At 36.8% G+C, this 18,935-nt stretch overlaps 1 protein-coding gene across 1 annotated transcript in view; it reads right to left on the bottom strand.

Moving 5' to 3' along the window:
* LOC139710212 (leucine-rich repeat-containing protein 49-like) overlaps positions 1-18,935 on the bottom strand; it is a 48,886-nt gene that overhangs the window by 21,605 nt on the left and 8,346 nt on the right. Inside the window, exons 3-9 of the mRNA XM_071622146.1 lie at positions 12,478-12,528; positions 10,599-10,621; positions 10,084-10,117; positions 9,983-9,991; positions 8,166-8,328; positions 6,046-6,309; positions 207-239 (exon numbers count right to left, since the gene is read on the bottom strand). Coding sequence (XP_071478247.1) covers positions 207-239; positions 6,046-6,309; positions 8,166-8,328; positions 9,983-9,991; positions 10,084-10,117; positions 10,599-10,621; positions 12,478-12,528 — 577 coding nt within the window. The remainder of the gene's footprint in view (positions 1-206; positions 240-6,045; positions 6,310-8,165; positions 8,329-9,982; positions 9,992-10,083; positions 10,118-10,598; positions 10,622-12,477; positions 12,529-18,935) is intronic.

Here is an 18,935-nt window from a genome sequence, read left to right as displayed (position 1 = left end):
TACTACAGATGACATTAAAAAGTTTTGAAGACTCAACAATTGTGCACAGCTGGCATATAAAAAAAATGAATTGATAAATAAAAAGGCAGCCACAGGTAACGTCGGGTAAATACTCTATAATAATAATAACAAAAAAAAAAGCAGGTGGGTGATATTAGAAAACAGTGACAAGAAGTGCAGACATAACTGTGACGCAAATACAGTACCTGAAGTTTCATTTTCAGGGGAATGAGTCTCATCTGTGTATTCCCAGAATTCCCGGTGCAGATAGAGGAAAGAGGCAAAAATATGGGAGGAAAAATAGGAAGAAAAAATGCCAAAGTGCACACCGTGAGCCAAAAGAAAAATTTCACCTTACGTGGGGAAAAAGAACCTCACATGTGTCTTTTGCTATGGGTAGCTCATTGTGGTAAGGGAGACATCTTCATCCTTTAAGTTTCTTTTATATTAATTTTTTTTTTCTCGTGAAAATGTCTCACCAACACCATGTTCAGCACTCAACCATGGATAGAGAAAAATCACGCCGATACAAGCCATTCAGAAATGATGAAATGACCTTGGACACTAGTCCAATACTTAATAGTGCTACAAAAATTGGAGAAAACAAAGTAAAAGAGAAGAAAAGACATTGTAGGTTCTGTACTATGTGCATCACATCACCACTTGATGTGCGAGGACTCCAGGACCTGTGTTCGTGAAATATATTCAAGCCATATGATCGTAATAGTTTCACGGTATACCTTGACTGCATTTCAGAAGCTCCAACATACAATAATCAAACTTTATGATAATGACACCCTGAGAATGAAATCTTGCACAATCATCCTCTCCAGGAAACTCTGCAGATTTCCATGACAACTCATTTACAAAACACTCGAAAAGGCCATAATGCAGGAGACAGAATTCAATACAAATCCAAAGATTCAGCAAGCAAAGGTGCATTTCACAAATGATAAAGGCAACAAAACATATAAAACAACATTGACATGGAGAATTTGATGTTCTGTCAAGTACAGAAGCAATGGACATAAACAAGGCTATAGAGTCAAGGGCATCATGGGATACATAATGTCTTGATTACATTGGCATACATCTGTGATACAGCAGTACCGGGTGAATAGGCATTGTGGGTGTGAATACAGATAAGTATTGTGTGTTTGAATGTGCACATAAACACAGAGCATGCATATAGTTTTGCCTTTGAAGGTATGAAATTGATTGAGCACTATGATTTATGAATAGCATCGATCTTACATGATTGGCAGCAGATGAATGGCTTTTTAAAACAACCAGATGGTCTCACTAATACAATAATGTCAATCACATGCCCCTGCGTGCTTACAGATTCTTGTATATACATATTTAATCTATTGGGATATATTTATAACATGACATTCATCACATATCACATAAAGTGTAGACTGCAATTCAGTTAGTTGTTTCAACCCATTTGTTATCTGCCATATCAAGGCTCATTGTGATATGCTGATAATACTGCTGCCTGGTCATTTAAAAGTAAAATAAAAACCCTAGGGTGATAAATGCATCTATTCTCTCACTGACTAAAGAGAGATGACCTTCATCCAAAGAGGCATTGGGATTTCCAGTGAAATTGGAACTCTGAATTTCTACTTTTAGATGTCACTATCTGACATTGAGAGATGGTGTTCTAGTTCCATTTTTTACAGAGACAAATAAAAATTTGATTTTACACTCTGCTATAAGAACCAGAAAATTTGTGTGCATTTTACTTTCGTAAATTTCAAAAATGTTGTGAGAGCCAAGATTCACAAAATTAAAATGCATGCGAATATCCGTGGCAATTTGCCTAATTTTATGCCACTAAAAAAGGCCATCGGCTCCAATTGGCGAAAACTTCATGCCTTGAAAATATCTTGCTTTACAGTATATTACCCCATAAGAGCAACGGTCTTTCTCTTCACTGTCTCCTACTATTCTCTCGTGATTTTCTTCCAGTGTCATTATGGAACCTTTACGGCAATATTTAAGGAGCAAATAGCGTGCAAAATGGTAGACACGCCACTGTGTCTCACATGTCTGCTGCAGTCCAACCAGGAAGGTGGGTCCTCCATCCAAAGATAGACTGTGCTCAGGGATACTGTTGACTTTATCACCCCTTCTTCAAGACATTACATGATTTTGACGTGCATCTGACGTGGGTATATTTATCTCGCTTGTGTAAATGAATAGTAATTTATTTGTGTTTGATATGCAGTTTTTATACCTGAGCTGCTGTATATGGTGGAAGATGATGAAATATATATTTCACAGAGCTGAGATAAGTGACAACTTACAAGTGTTTCTGAAAGGGAGGAGATCCAGCACTGGTAACTCTCCTGAACAAAAGCCATAAAAAAGGAAGTTACGTAGACAATTCTAGCTAGTTGATCCACTGATTTGACCTCGACATCACCATCGGCAACACTTTTGTGTAAATGTCTCTGCCACCTTGATACAGTTGTCCTTGACAGACTTATAAGATTGGTTTGAGCTGACTTGATACAGGCAAGATAATCATTTCATCTGAAAAAAGATGCTGAGGTTCCATTTAAGGTAATGCAAGAAGAATTATGCCTGAAAATAAAAGTAATATAAAAGATTTTGGAGTAGTGTCTGATATCTTCAACACTTTGGTGTGACACAACAATGCACAATTGCAGAGAACACACACAATCTGTGATTTGACATTTGCAGTACACTTTTTCGAGGACAAACATTTCTCTGCAAAAAAAAAAACCAATGAAATCAAAATATAGTTTTCAGTGCCTGACACACCATAGATTCTTTTCCATTGTGAGGTAACAAACACAAAAAAAATGTCCAAATCAAAGAGATTCTTCACAGAAAATCACAATTCATCAAATGTAGGAATATATCCATGAACAGCACTGAAGTTCACACTAGATTTTGTTTCTTGACAATCAACATTGCAAGTGACATTGAACACCATGCAAAAAAAAAAAAAAAAAAAACATTTACGGCTTCTCACAACATCCAAACTTCACAGCTGGACTTCTAGTATATGTGAAAACAATCTTGTATATACCTTCCAAAGACCTACGTGTAGACTGCTTTAAAATAACAAACAGATCCTCAAGGACAGAACTTACATGATTTGTAGATAAACTATCCAATATATCATTCTGTGAAAGTTAATATTCTGAATGATAATTTGCTCTTACTCAAAGCTCAATTTGAAAGACAGTCTTCCTTTGAGTTTGCACAGTCAGAGATTGTCTACTTTGGGCATTTTTTTTTTCTTTTTGTGCAGCACGCATAAGAAGCAAACAATGACGTATGCCACCTGCCTAATTGTGTGCAAATGACTTGAATTGTGCGTCAAGGCTTCAGTCTTCAGGGACAAGCTGTTTCAGACTCATTAGCCGCAGCCTTGAGCTGTTGAAAATATCACAGTCACTTGGTAACGAGCAAATGATTTGGGAGCTAACGCAATTCCACCTCTCAAGCGCGCAGGGAATTCCAGCAGTGAAGCGAGGAAATTACAGCACAAGTTGTTTGCTTTGTGACAAACGATCGGTGAGCAACTTCTTTGTCTTCAAATGTCGGCATGGCGACGGGACACCAACAACATGTGACACAATCTCATGCAGCAAATCAACACTTTTTACCTTTCTTTGTTACGCCACCCAACTGCACAAAGTAACCTACACGGAGATGGTGACATTATGTCCAATGAAATATCGTGTTAAAAATCCAGTACTTAGGGCTTCAATTTCATTTCTGCATTTGGTTTATAAAAGTAAATCTTTGTGTAACAGGCCGAAACGTGGGGATCTTTAGTTTCTTTTCTTCTTATCATTTCTAAAAATCAGATTTGTTTGCATTTCAAGTGTTGACTATCATGCAAATCCATGATTATTTCCACCTACATCCAATTAATATTCCCTATATCACCAGACATCATTCAAAAAAGCTTAGAAATTATCAGTAGTTTACCTAAAAAATAACTGTACATCAACTGAACTCAAGATAGACCAAGAAGGATGTACCCATTCAAGAAGTACCATATTAAAGTCAAATCCACCTCAGAGCCCTCTAAAATCATATTCCCGGAAAATTAAAGAAGTGAAGAACATGAAGACCTGTTGGAAAACTTTGAGTATAATATCTTCATTTACCTCTTTCACCCTGAAACCAATAGCAGTTGCATAAGGGAACTGCAAAGAATTTGTGTTTATCAAAAAAAAAAAAAAGAAAATTTTAGTCATGTCGAAAATTATGTTACTGTGATGCAAAATACATTTGTTATTCAAGAAAACAAGGAAAGCATTGCATGTAAATTACATATGTAACATGACAATCTATCATTGCAGCTAAATGATTTCTGTGTTTTGTTTTGCAAGTTTTGACAAGTAGAAGCATCCATTGACAGGTCATAATTATCAAGATTGATTGCAATGTTCACAGCAGAGCTACAACCAGTGATGCATGTTTGATTTAAAAATGACATGTTAAGTAACCAAGCCATTCTTCATACAGTCTTATTCACAGCAATTAATGGCTTATGAACTTGCCCCACTTCTTGCATTGTGCGAATGAAGGTGAAATGCTAATACCGTCCCATTAACAAAGTCCATTACCTGACTATACTTTGTGCATTATAGCGAAAAAAAAAAATATGAAAGGAATCCAAACTCGAAAGGCAGACACAATCACACTTACTGAATGTATGGAAAAGGGTTTCTTGGTGTAAAAGCAAGAGGGAGGAATAAAGTAATGAAATCATAATGATAAATTTGAATGAATGAATTTGATGAATTTGAATGTTTCTACAACAGATATATGGTGCTATACAAATGCTGTGGATCATCATCATCATTATCACAATCACCTGCAATCTCTAATGCAAGTTTGTGATTTGTGTTTGATGCCTTTTGAAAAAAAAAACAACAACAAATGGCATTGCTCGCTTGAACACTTATTTTCAAAAAGAGCAGCAAATGCATTTTTTTTAGCAAACTGTCATTAAGTCTAAGAACATGAGCAATAAAACAAACATACAAACAAACAAACAAAATGCCGAAATGATTCACACCAGACTGATGAACATGCAAACACAATACCCTTCTTACAGGCAACACGGGGAAAATGTGTAGAAAGCTTAAAACACAAATAAGAATTGAATTGTACATCCCCATTTAGTAAAGTGATGAGGGGTAAAACGTTTTCCAAATTTTCTGAACACCCATGACAATATTACTGTAAATGTGACATCTGATGTGGGAAAGGCAATAGTTTAACTATAAATATAATAACTGCATATTGATTATGCAATGAGAAACTCCCCCCCCCCCAAAAAAAAAAACAAAAACAAAAACAAAAACAAAAACAAAAACAAAACAGTACAAGGGATACAAAGCAGTTTCATTTCATTCTTTCAAATGGCACAGAGGCCTTCTGTGGGTCAGCAATTACAGAAGACAAAATATGAATTTTCTGTGTGATTTTTACTTTATGATCTTTCTATGAAATGATGTGGTACATCATAAGGTGCATTCACAATAGCAGTGAAATAATGCAATATTTAATGCTGTAATTCTCAATGTGAACACAAATACACCATGAAATACATTGCAAAATACCGTGGCATTTAGGGTGTGAATTCAAACTGCATGCGAGATTTGAATCGTGTCATATACATAAAAGACCACCGATTCGTACAGTGGTGTATTTCTCTTGTGACCCGACATACTTCCTGTGGGAGATGCACATGTGCAGTGCCTAACAGAAACATCACAGTACTTTGTGAATGAGAATGGTACCAAGTGAATTATTGCAGTTCTATTACTGTGGTATTTTTCCGATAAGAACGGTGCCAACAAATTCCTGTGGTATTTGATACCATGGTAACTCAAATGTCAATGCACCTGTTGTCACAATATGATGCAACACACCCTCTTCTGGTGACCCTCCCCTTACACTGTATATATATGTTCCAATTGAGGACCCCTGTTTGAAAGATCATGAAATGGGTAAGATTGCAAAGGTCTCTAAGAATATTACCTGGAACATAGGATGTTGGCTTGACCTGTCGTGACTGGGCGGAGCCCGCGCTCTGGATCAGCCGCGTGGCACCCTGGGAGTGGGGACGGTGGTGTTGGGGATGGGGGTGGGGATGGGGGTGGTGCGTGAAGACCGGGGGCATCTCATCTCGGGGCGGGGTGGGCTGTCGGAGATTGCTGGGGTCTAGGTCTGTCAGCTGGGTGGCAAAGGCGGGGGCGGGGTGATGCACCTGCCTGTGACGTGGGGTGCGATGGTCAGAGTGTCCTGGGACCCAAAATGGGAGGGGATGGGGAGAGGTTGCGGAAGGAAGGGGTAGGGAGGAATGGGCAGGGAGGACAGGATACCGAAGAAGAAGTAGGAAGGGTTATGGAGGCAGGGTGAAGAAGGGATGGGGAGGGATATGGAAGACAGGGTAGGGAGGAAGATGTAAGGAAGAAGAGGTAGGGAGGAAGGGTCAGGAAGGCATATTTAAGGAAGAAGGGGTAGGGAGGAAGGGGTACAGATGAAGGATTAGATAGGAAAAATAGGAAAGAAATGGTAAGGAGGAACAGGTTGGAAGGATTGGAGGAAGGGTTACAGAGGAAGGGGTAGTCATATACAATATACATGGGTATCATTCTGTTATGTTCTGTAATATCATTTTGGATGCACAACAAAACAAGAATGTGCCAAAACTTGAAATGCCATCAGAAGAATGAAAAATGCAGTACATGAAAAGAAGATGAGTCAGAAATTACAGTACCGGTAATATCAATTGGTATATTTTGATATGTGTTTAGTTTGAGATTGAAATTCACAGAAAGGTAGCAAGACAAGCTGTGCAATCAAGTACAAAGCCGACTCTACTATAACCAATCATGTAGCAAGGCTTTCTCACATCAATAGAGCAAGCTAAGAATAAGATACGTGTGAGAGAGAAGGAATAGTTTTAAATTTGTCACTAGTGCAGTTCTTAAATCAATAAAATATGCAATAGGCAGAGACTGGCATTACAGCAATTTCAGTGCAGAAAGTAGCTTAAAAACATTCAATCTGCCATGTGAATGCATAAACTTGACGATTAATGTGAGATGATAAAATCTGCATGACAGTGTGGTGACACAAAAACACAAGGTTACAAAAATCATGAGACTTCTGGTTATTAAAAATAAAACATGAAATCCAGGGGTAAAGACAACATTTTATTTGTCATCTTGTTATTCAAGATCTCTATACATTGTAGATCTTAACTTACTGCTGTGATGCTTCTAACAATATATGAAAAAAAAGTAATTAATGCAACAATTATTAATCACTTTCACTTGAAAAACAAATATGGCAGTATCATTATAAACACTGGGGTATTGGACATTCAAAGGAATGTTTTACTTCATTCATACAGTAACATCTGCCACTTGCATTTGTTTTCCACCATTTTAACAGTGAACTAATTTATAAATCATATTGATTCCCCTTGATCCTCAGTCATAACTACTATTCCAGCAGAGGCAGACATATCACTTATAGAATGAATGAGAGTATTTATTATATCAGATCACACGGCTACATGATAAGCCAGTCAGTGATATTCTTGCTAGATTCAATCATATCAATTTTGATCACATGTACTAACCATACTGCAATAGCAAAATTCCCAATTAATGCTGATAACACCACTACTTGGTATAGGCAAAGGACTAATCTGGCAAGCATATGAAAAGGAGGCTTCATTCTAAGTCAGAACTCATCCCCGAACTCCTTGTCAAACTATGAGAAACGACACACACACAAACAAAGAAACAAAATGCCTACGTAAAGTTTAATTTGTGTTACTTCAAGCCAATAGTAAAAAAAAATAAAAAATCAAATCCTTATCAAAACTTTGCGAATACACAAAACTGGCCGATTTCACACATAAACTACACCATGTACACCAAAATGCTTGAATTTACATTTGAGGACCAACCCCACACATAACTCCAATGTTATAATACCCGCCCAACGCCATGCCTGACCAAAACCCCCACACATTGTACCCCTACTTAAAGACGAATCAAACTATGAAGGCAAAACACCTCCCACCCCCCCCCCCCCAAAAAAAAAGCACAAATTTTTTACTTCAAATATAACTATAGAGATACCTCCATAGGATGCAGAGAGGGATGGTTCTTGAGGATCACCAGAGACGGGCTGGCTGTATCGTCTACTGCTGGGCAGTGAGTGCTGGCTGGAGGGATAGTCATGCTGGAATGCTGACCGGTGACCATGACCTTGCTCCCTTCCGAGTCGGAAGTCTGAATTCTGCTCAAGATAAAATTTTTAAAAATATGCATATAAAAAAAAGAGCATAAATATCAGTATAAAGATATATTGTATTTATCTAAGAGATCTCACAGGCCACGACTGGGGAAAGACGTACAGTCAATAAAAATTGATCTAGATGACTGCTCATTTCATCACATCTATGCAAGTATACAAATTTCTTTTTGAATTCTGAATGAAATGCCTGGTAGACAATGCATTTTCCAGTGTTTTGTTTGTTTTGTTTTGGGTCTATGCTATTCATTGTATACTTAACTGAAGGTATAATGTATAAATACAAGTTACAACACAAACATGTAAAATTTTGTTGGCAGTAGCAAACATTTGTATTTGTTGCTGTAAATATGTTCATTTTATACACATATTCATTATTGCAGATTCATTTTTATACACTTATTCATTAATCTAAATACGTTCTTGTTGAGACCCTCATACTCCCCACTGGTAGTAAAAAGAGTTTGATAAAATCTTATAATCTTACAATCTTAGTTTTAATGCAATCATAAATGTAAATAAGAAACAAGAATTTGTCTCCTCTCAATACACAAATGAGATGAAAAATGATATAGCTTATGAATGCAAACATTCACACCTTAATACATCACGTAGTGTACCAAAGGCAGGATGCATTGTATTCAGTTTGAATATATTGTGAGTGATAAGTATCCGCGGGGGTCCAAACACACACATATGAACTGATAACCCTCATCTGTGTCTACACAGGTTTTCCTGTAACATCAGATATGAATGAGTTATCTAAAGGTGCTCTTATATAAAGCATTCAAACTATAACTAATTTCCTTTAATCAGCTCACAAATACATGCAAAAAGCAAAGTGCATTTATCAAGTGGATGGTGCTTTGGAGACCAAATACTGCAAACAAATACACAAAAAGGTGAACCTGTGTTCATTTCTACACAGATTCATGCACAGGGTAGAAAATACTCGCTAATGAAAGTCAAACTCAATTCACAGTCAACATTATAGGAAACACAACATTTTTTTCCTTTTTCCATAAAACTGCCCCCCCCCCTTTTTGAAGGTGGGAGTGGGTTGAAACAAATTGACCCCCCCCCCCAAAAAAAAGAATACCACATAAAAGATTTCAAACAATACAGAATTGAAAAGGTCCAAGTGTGTTTAAACACACACACACATACACACACACACAAATGCCCCAAGCTCTGACGGACAGTTGACATTGATAGACTTTATCGAACCATTTGTACAAAAATGAAAAAAAGAAAGAATGCAACATCCAACATTACTGACAGTAGCACTATGATTAAATTTAGAATGTAGCAAGCTGTGACTTTATGAGCTAACCGTGCAGGTGTGTTGGTGGTGTACAAGAAATGCTGTTGAATCGCAGCTTTGCACCGAAAATAATCTGCTTTTGTCTGACTTTGCCAGCTCTCTCATAAGAAATCAATCATAAACCATCACATCATTGAGAGCCGGTGAGCACAAATATTCACACGTGAACAAAGAAAACAGCTGCTCTTTCTGAAATGCTGACTTTAAGTAGCTGTAGAGTCATACAGCTTCATACAGCTTCATCCAGCTGCACTGTAGTATGATAAAGGATTTTTCACTCATCGGGTTTTTGAAAGTGTCACCGATAAACAAGTGTACACAATCAACCTTGAAATAGATCCCTATGGTTTTGATTTTATTTTGTAAAATCTATCACCATTTCAACAAAAAAAGTTACATTTCAAGCTTTGACTTAGAACATCATACACTGACCAGTTGATTTCAGTATATCGTCTAGTGTTTATGAAACATTTCAGGTAAAGCATCATAACCTACTTTATATGAAATACCAGATGAAATGTATATAAAAGTAGCAGCTGTGACAGCTGCAATTCTTCACAGTAGTATTGAGTATTCATTGATTATCAGGATGCCATAAATTCACTTGCTTGAGGCAACATATACTTCAACTAATGCTGTAAAATGATGCTCACAAACAAACAAACTGAGAGACAATGTTACACAATAAAAGTACTGTCTGTTTACCATTGGGAGCAGTGATTAAAAAAAACAAAAAACGTTTGAGTTACCACATTTGATGCACATGTGTAGGTCAGTTCTATCACAAAACATCCTACCATACAAAATTTCACAATAAAGCCTAAAATATAAGGAGATATCATTATTTTTTCACGATAAACCATAACTGTAGATGGTTTATTCTAAAAACAAGTTTAATATAACTATCATTTACATTTTTGTATTTAACTTATACTTAACATTGATAATAAGATTATACTGATTAACATTTTTACATTGGTTGTTTCTACCCTTAACATTTTCTATTTTGAAGCACTAAAGCTGGGTTTTGTTTCATCTGCAAATGGAAAATAATGCCTTTAAAATGAAGCACAGAGTGATAGAAGTACATTGCATGAATTAAATTTCTCTGTAAGTCTAAAGTCCTGTTGTCTGCTTCACATTAAGACTTTCCCACTTTGGCATTAAAACATGTTTGGGCTCTACATACTAGTAACAAGTAAAGAAATAGATTTTGAGGCAATCTGATCCGACGAAACATGGCAAGGACATTTACATGCATTGAGTGTAGCATCACAGCCTGAGCATGGTGCTCAAGCAGCTATTGATTGATGGTTGCTGAGCAACCTGGAGGATCAATGTCAGCAACTAACAAATTAGGGCATAGAGTGATAAACCCTATATCCTAACCTAGCAACCCCCAACTTAATTCAAGCTACTATGTATCTATCAGGTTAAAAGGACGTACAGTAGGCCCTACAATCCCGCCATCAAGATAAAGTGCACATGAGGTACATATGGAATACAGAAGTGATAAGCTGATAACAACACGTAAATGAGTGCTAATCACATTGAATATGAGTGCATAATGTACACCATGTGCCAAAATGAATTTACTTCTCTGGTTTCAGTGAGAAAAGAAGGTCATAACAAAGCCCCCAGCACCTTTGGTGTTCTAGGCATATATAAAGAAGACTTTCACCCACAATGTGTGCCGTACCATTGTGACAAGTATGATAACATTGTCATGGTGTTGTATGTACACAGCATAACATACATGTTGTACCGTATGCGTAAGTGATATACATTGTGCAAAAACAAGGGAATCACGAACAAAAATAAGGTCTTCATTGAACTCTACTAAAGGCAAAATGAAGGCCAGCATACATGAAGCTCATTCAGTGAGCACTTGACATAAAATATGGCAGCAGCAGCATGTGTATTCTTTACACTTGGTGCTTTTCCTATCTTTTTGATATAAATTTGAGACTGAGTGAAGTTAAAAGCATGATTTACATCTCTGGCCAATTTTCAGCGGTTCAATGGTGAAAACACAAGTTTACCAGATGTGAACACAAATTGATTAATTGTTCCATACATGCGGTGAATGATGATGTGCAGGTGTGTCCCATTTCCTGCTGCAGTGAATTGTGCAATAAGATATTGATATGACATCGCCATAGAGTGCAATGGATATGAGTACAACAGTGATGTTTATGCCCTGGACAAGACTGACATGCATTGAAGGATGCAAATATACGTATCACTATAAACTTTTAATCTTCAGTATTTCTGTCATCATATGACAACATGTACAGTACATCAAATTGCTTGAATGTGCATGCAACTATAACAAGTCTGACACAATTTTCTGCACCACATTGTATACACTGTATGTATTACAAATATATCATCCAACTCAGCTCCAAGATGTGTTTTTTTCTTCTGATATTTGATTTTTGTATAAGTGACTCCAAACATTATAAATCCCTCCCTTTTCTTTGTTTTGTTCATTTAACGGAAGTTAATCTAGCTTCAAATGAGAAATGTGTAAAAAAAAACGTTTAAATACCTATGGGTGTACTTCCTTCTTTTATTTTTATTTTTTGGTAAAATTTATTATCAGTAGAGTTGATGACAACAATGAAAAGTATAAAGTCCTTCTGTGAAGAATGCATGCCTCTGCTGTCTTGTCCAAGGAGAAAAAACATCAATTACAGAAATTGTGGATAATGTGTGAATAGCTAAAGTTGCTTTGAAGACACTCATGGTCATTGGGTTACATGTTCTGTGGAATGGGCTTCCTCCTGTGAAGATTCGCTGTTCTTTCGCACACGTATGAGGGGAGAACTTGGCACCTTCTTCACTGTCAGTCGGAAATCAGTCTTAACAAATCACAAAAATTAATGGTGATGATGCAGAGTCATGATCATTCATCAAAGAGAAAACATTACATTTACAAGTATGATACACAACTGATTGAAAATTATGAAGATGAATGTCAATAAAACTGTGTTTTACACACACACAGACACACTCAGACACACACACAGAAACATGCACAACAATTTACACAACATACTTGTGGCTTTATCCAAGGACATACAATTGTACATTGTGAATTTGTCAGGCCTATAGGCCTGCAGCTTTTTCATCCTCTGATATCAGACAAAATAACGACACAAACAGATTCCCATCAATAAATGACTACTTCATTCTCAGAAAGTTTCTTGACCATGACTTAAAGAAAACTAATTCAACGAACGTATGTTAATGAAATTTAATGAGGAGATAATTTACGTACATGAATGTGTATGCAAACTTTAGGCTATAGATGATGGACTTTAACAACCAAACTTTCTTGTTCTTTGTAGTTAAAGGGATGACATACAGTAGTTTAGGTTGAGGTACGGATTTTGATTTTAAGCGAGATAAGATACATGTGACATATTATAGAGCATACAATTCTATGAGGAATTCTGAGTTTACTTGCTGAAAATCATTTTGAAATGGCTGAGATATCCAAAAACAAAGTAAAACAAATTGGTTCTCATAAAAGGTGGGTCATTACCCCCATCTTTTAGAGGGCCTCTTTGTTTTCAGATATACATGTAATATATTTCAGTCATTTCAAAACCAATTTCTATCAAATAAACTTTGAATTCCTCTTCAATAGAATTGTGTGAGCTTTAATATTTCATAAGAGGTTTCTCATTACCTTACTTAGTTACTAAAAATTTGGAAACCTGAAGCCCAATCTCAACCAAAACTAGACCATCCTCTCATCAACAAACTATAGTTACATACAAGCTGTATGATATACAGCCACAAGAGACAATGTAAAACTTGTGAAACAACCCAAGATACTCCATACAAGCAATATCTTACGGATCAATATCTTATGGTTTTATGATACGCATAATGCTCAATTCTAAAAAAAAAAATAAAAAAAAAAAAAAAAACCTGCTGAGTACAAGCAGCTACATATAGTATGTCGATACTCAACATGATGAAAGGATTTTAATCAAAACAGAAACAGAAAGCTTTCATTTAAAAAAAAAGTGAAATAAGAACATACACGTATATCATTATGTGTACATGTAGAGGGACTTTAAAAGAAGATGAAGATATATTTTGTTCTGATGAAAAAAACCCACAAAACTACAACTGTTTGAATGTACCGGCCCACATACAAACTCATTTTCCTTGATGAATTGTTCTACAGTCGTCTGGCATTCCCAACGGCCCTGTTCTGAGTGATGTCAACCATACAACCCTAGAGTTTTGACAAAACTTTCAAGTTTGATAGGAAACCAATAACTATAATCAAATGGGTGACATGTCACTGATCACAAAAAAAAAATTGTTTTTTATCAGTATCTTCAGCTTCAGCATGAAGTTTTCTTTTTAAAACTTACCACTGAAATGACAGGCAATGACAGTGCATCTGCTGAACGCCTGCAATCCTGAGATTTCCTCATGGCAAGTTATTTTATGGTGAATGAAATCTCCCTCCACTTTGTTCCACAACAAAAACACTCTATTGAATACCATGCAGGCCTTGAGCATAATTACCGGTACCGGTACACTAAAGCCGGATTCCAAATGAAAATTTCACGCTCTTTCCAAAACTCAGGATGGTAACTGAGGTACATGAACATGTAGCAATTGCACAGGTCCTGCATTCAAGCATCACTCCACCCTCATCTGTTGAATTGATGAACTTAAACAAACAGACAAAAAAAAACAAGAGAAAAAGTTTTGCATCAAGAATGGAATAGCTCCCTTCAGAATGTCTCCAGTATCTTTTGAAAGGGGTAATACTCATGGCGGCAACGTGTGGTCATCTGATCCAAATGATGACAGTAATGCATAGAATGCAGGCATGTTCCCAGTTCTTCACAGAAGACATACTGATCACATTAAATTTATCTTCCAACAAAGACAGGATCTTCCAATAAGACATCGACAGCATCCACAGACAGTTTCCATATTTGTATGTGCTGAGCAAATGATGACAACAGAGCACATTTCCTGAAATAGTTTTAAAAGCTTAACTGCCTGCCAAAAGTCAGTCAATGAATGCACAGATGTTGCAGATTGCCCTTGAATCAATCCAGTTTATCATCCAAGGTGTAAAGCACCAGACTTGAGATGGTAGGCTATGCAAATTATAATTTGGTCATTCCTTATAGGCATCATCAGATTCCTTGACTTAAACTTTCACCCATGAGCTCAGGTCCAACCGCAGAAAGGATCATGCAATGCGCCCTTGACTCCTCACAAACTATTTCAAACTTGTGACATCTGAAACCGCTGTGATTCTTGCAAGGGATCAAGAGGTCACTGCCTGACAGCAAAGTTCCACCAAGTACAAACTCACAGCTGACACCGAAACACTCAGTATGCAAAAAGTTTCCTTTTACAGGGGTGTATATCACACTGAGATCATCCCACAGCCCTGTCTCGAAAAAGCAACTTACGCACTGGCTATTGTTTTGACCGATTCAGCCGGCACCTAACGGCTACCTATATCCATTCACCGGTCTAAAGAGGAATCCCGTCAAATATGAGGCTAACTCCACCTAAAGCCATCCTGAGGCTTGCGCACTACATGAAAGGTGAGGGCTTGGGAAAAAACATGGTACTCTTGTAGTCCATTAATTGAAGATGTCACTTCTGACAATACCGCAGTCATTCTGAATGCCTGGATTCAAAATTTTGTTGTGACAAAACTCTCTAGATGAAGCTGTCACCGAATATCGACGCCAAACTTGTGGAATTCACGAGGAGATAAACAAAAATAGGAACTTCGCCTCTGAGCAAACATGGACCAATCCTCTTCAAGAATGTTGGAACCGTAAATCATTCCACTCTGGGTGCCCGTTGCTAAGGAAGAGACACCTTGATTTCATAGGCCACGATTACTGGAGGTGTATTGCTGTTTATCTGTACTTATGCCTGCGCTTTTCCATCGATGATTAACCAACTCCTCCTGCATGCTGAACTGAAACCAATACGACACCTGCCGACACAGCTCAACAAACATGCACACAAGCTTCATGCCAGGATGCTATTGACAGAATGAGGTGTTCTATCAATAGATGAACTCCTGCAGTGCCAAGGGGGGGGGGGGGGGGGTGTGGACTAAACCTTGCTTTAAAAAAAAACAAAACAAAAAAAAACTCATCCAATAACTACCTGATAATGTCAGTCAAAAATAAGGAGGAGTTCAGCCTAGTTTCTTTCATTTCTTTTTCTTCTTCTTTTTTTTTTTTTTGGGGGGGGGGGGGGGGTTAAGGACAACTTATATTCATCTACTGCACAGAAATCTAATCAAATACAAATTAAAAATCAGCAAAAAGAATGCTTCATATCATAAGGTATATTTTTTTATTCATATCAATAGGCATCTATAGGGTTGAAATCCATTGTGTTGTTTTATCACAAAGAGTTTCAACCTTTCAAATACAATTATCTTGTAATAGGAAAGAAGGGATCCTAATAACAATGGGAGAGATTATAACATGCACACTTTTTGTTTGCTCCCATGCCCCAGGCTCAGTGGAAGTTCTTTTCAACCCCCATTGGCTCCCATTCATATTGTATTTACACAGTCCAGGGTCACATTACGATGCATCCTTTTCTTTTCCTCCTCACATCCCCCCCCCCCCCCCCCATTTCCTCATTCTCTCTCCCTCTCTCTGTCTGTTAGTGTTGATCTATATTTCTGTCTGGATCTGTCTCTGTCTCATTTTCTCTTTCTCTTTATGTTTGCTTTTCATCTAGAAGTGAAGGCCTTATCAAGTGTGGAGACTGACAAGTATTTGAAAAGAGGGTACTATGCATTAAATGCATTTACAGGACTTCAAAGAGATATCTGAAAGAACAAGGTGATCTTCTTTTCATTTAGCCTTCACAGAAAACCACTGCTTGACTTCTGAATAGGCACAAGCGATCAATTAATTGACAAGATGCGAGAAGTCCAACTTCAGAAGCACCCAGGTCAATGGGCAGTGATAATGACGGAATTTCTGTGAGGAATATGGCACCTATTGACAATCACACATGAGAGAGATAGAACCCCCCCCCAAAAAAAAAAAAACAACAACAACAAAAAACAACAACAAAAAAATCAGTCTATAGTATGCTGAGCACTCCTGCTATTCAAGGTGAGCAAACTGTGGATGTTCGGAGAAAAGAACTCACCCATATCAGATGATACACACTTTACATGGGATATAATTAATGCCTATTAAGAGATTAACTGTTTTCTAAAATACAGAATTCATGAAACAGTTATGGCACTATAGTTTTACATACACTCTAATTCATGCACATTAGAACTGATATTCCAGTTTAGAACAGCAACTACAGCAAAGGAGATATTATACCTTGATGAAAACAGGACAGAGACCGTATCATGGGCTGGTGCTGCATTTATCTGTATCCAGCCCCCCCCCCCCCAAAAAAAAAAAAAAAACACAACAAAACAAAACAAAACAAAACAAAACTAACAAACAACAAAAACAAAATGTGAGATACTGTAAATCCGTTACAAAGAGCAAGTCTTTCAATGATGTCCCTGTATGAAATACTAAATATCCCCTGAAAAAAAAGACCCAAAAATACTTGTTTTTCATTCTAATACTACTGCCCATTCCTTCCTTCAGAGAGGGTATTGCTTTGTTTTTGTCTTTAACTAGCCAGATGAACAAGTTGACTCAGATTTTCACTACTCTGTGAGATAACTTATTTAGCCAGCTCAATTAATAATACTAGAAAGGAAAAGAAGAGAATAAACCTAATGGCTCACTACAGCAAATAACATCTTTGACACATCTGCGGCACTGTACAAACAAGTAAATTTGGTCCATGTTTTAAAACTTTCTTTACACAGCCCTAATGCTATATAAAAAGTCACTGAGAGTCAAATCTATACCTTCGTATTGCCGTGCTTTGCCTGCCAATTACTTTTTGCAGTTTGAATAATAAAAAAAAAATCCCTAAAGTGCACATCGTTAATTAATAATCTATACATATATACTATAATCATTCTAGTAGCTTACTTACATGTAATTATTACCTACTTATGCATGACTTAGTGATTCTTTAAACTGCCATAAATGATTTAGCTTCTAAATTTGGGCTGAGTTTTGCATTGCTCCATACAGAAATTGTTGGTTTAATGCATGAGAAGTTTGCCTGTCAAAGATCATTACTGACTGGAAATTACACACTGCACATTCATTCTTTACATACAGACTGTGACATTCAGATACTGTAAAACGAGAAATTTTCGCGTGCATTTTAATTTCGTGAATTTCGCGAGCGCCAAAATTCGCGAAATTAAAATGCACGCGAAAGCTTTTGTCTACACTACATGCATTGAATGCCAGTAGCAATTCGCGAAAATTTCATGCCACGAAAAAGGCTGTCGGCTCCAATTCGCGAAAATTTCATGCCGCGAATATATCATGTTTTACAGTAGATCATAAGATCTGAGGCATAATAACTGACATCAAATCAATTAAAAAAGAAAGATGCAAATTGTTAATCCCTGTCATTCATCACACATTGACTAAGGAGGAACAGACAAAACTGCAAGCAGCTTTTCTGTACTTTTGTAAAGAGGCAATAAAGCAAAGTGGGTTCAATTACTAAATGAAAATTGAGGGATTTCACTTTCTCATGCCTTCTCTACAAATATCAAAGAAATTAACAGATTACTTTCTACATTCAGTAACTTACATTACACCACGTTACTGGTACTCTGTCTGTACAAATAAAACTATGACTGACTACGTTTTTCTACTTTAAAAAAAGAAGAAAGTAAAACAAATTTCTTACACAGTTAATTGAGGGTCATTCCTTTCTGATGTTGGCTGTTGTGCACAAATGACACGATTGATTTTGAAAGATATCAGAAATATTGTTAATAGGTAAAATAATGGTTAAATAAAGATACTGTACAAATGTAACCATATCAAAAAAGCATTCATTGGATATGTTTTGCACAGGTAAACACAGCATGAAAATTTAATGTGTTCATGTTACATCTACATCAAGTATTATTTGCAATACAATATAAACAGTTTCATACCAACCCACATAAAACAATTAATATTCTCAATGCATATACCGTAAAGTTCCGTGTATAAGACGCACCCGTGTATAAGACGCACCCCTAATTTCGGACCTAAAATTAAAAAAAAAAAAAAACCACGAAAATGTCCACGCAAATATTGCGTGTGTCATACATATCATTTCAGCTCAAAATTTCCCTAGAATG

Source organism: Diadema antillarum, unplaced genomic scaffold, assembly GCF_040938485.1.
Source record: "Diadema antillarum isolate AM-2024a unplaced genomic scaffold, OU_Dant_1.0 seq00001508_RagTag, whole genome shotgun sequence".
Taxonomy (NCBI): Eukaryota; Metazoa; Echinodermata; class Echinoidea; order Diadematoida; family Diadematidae; genus Diadema; species Diadema antillarum.
The sequence above is the reverse complement of the archived record's forward strand: the minus strand, read 5'-3'. Positions and strand labels throughout refer to the sequence as shown.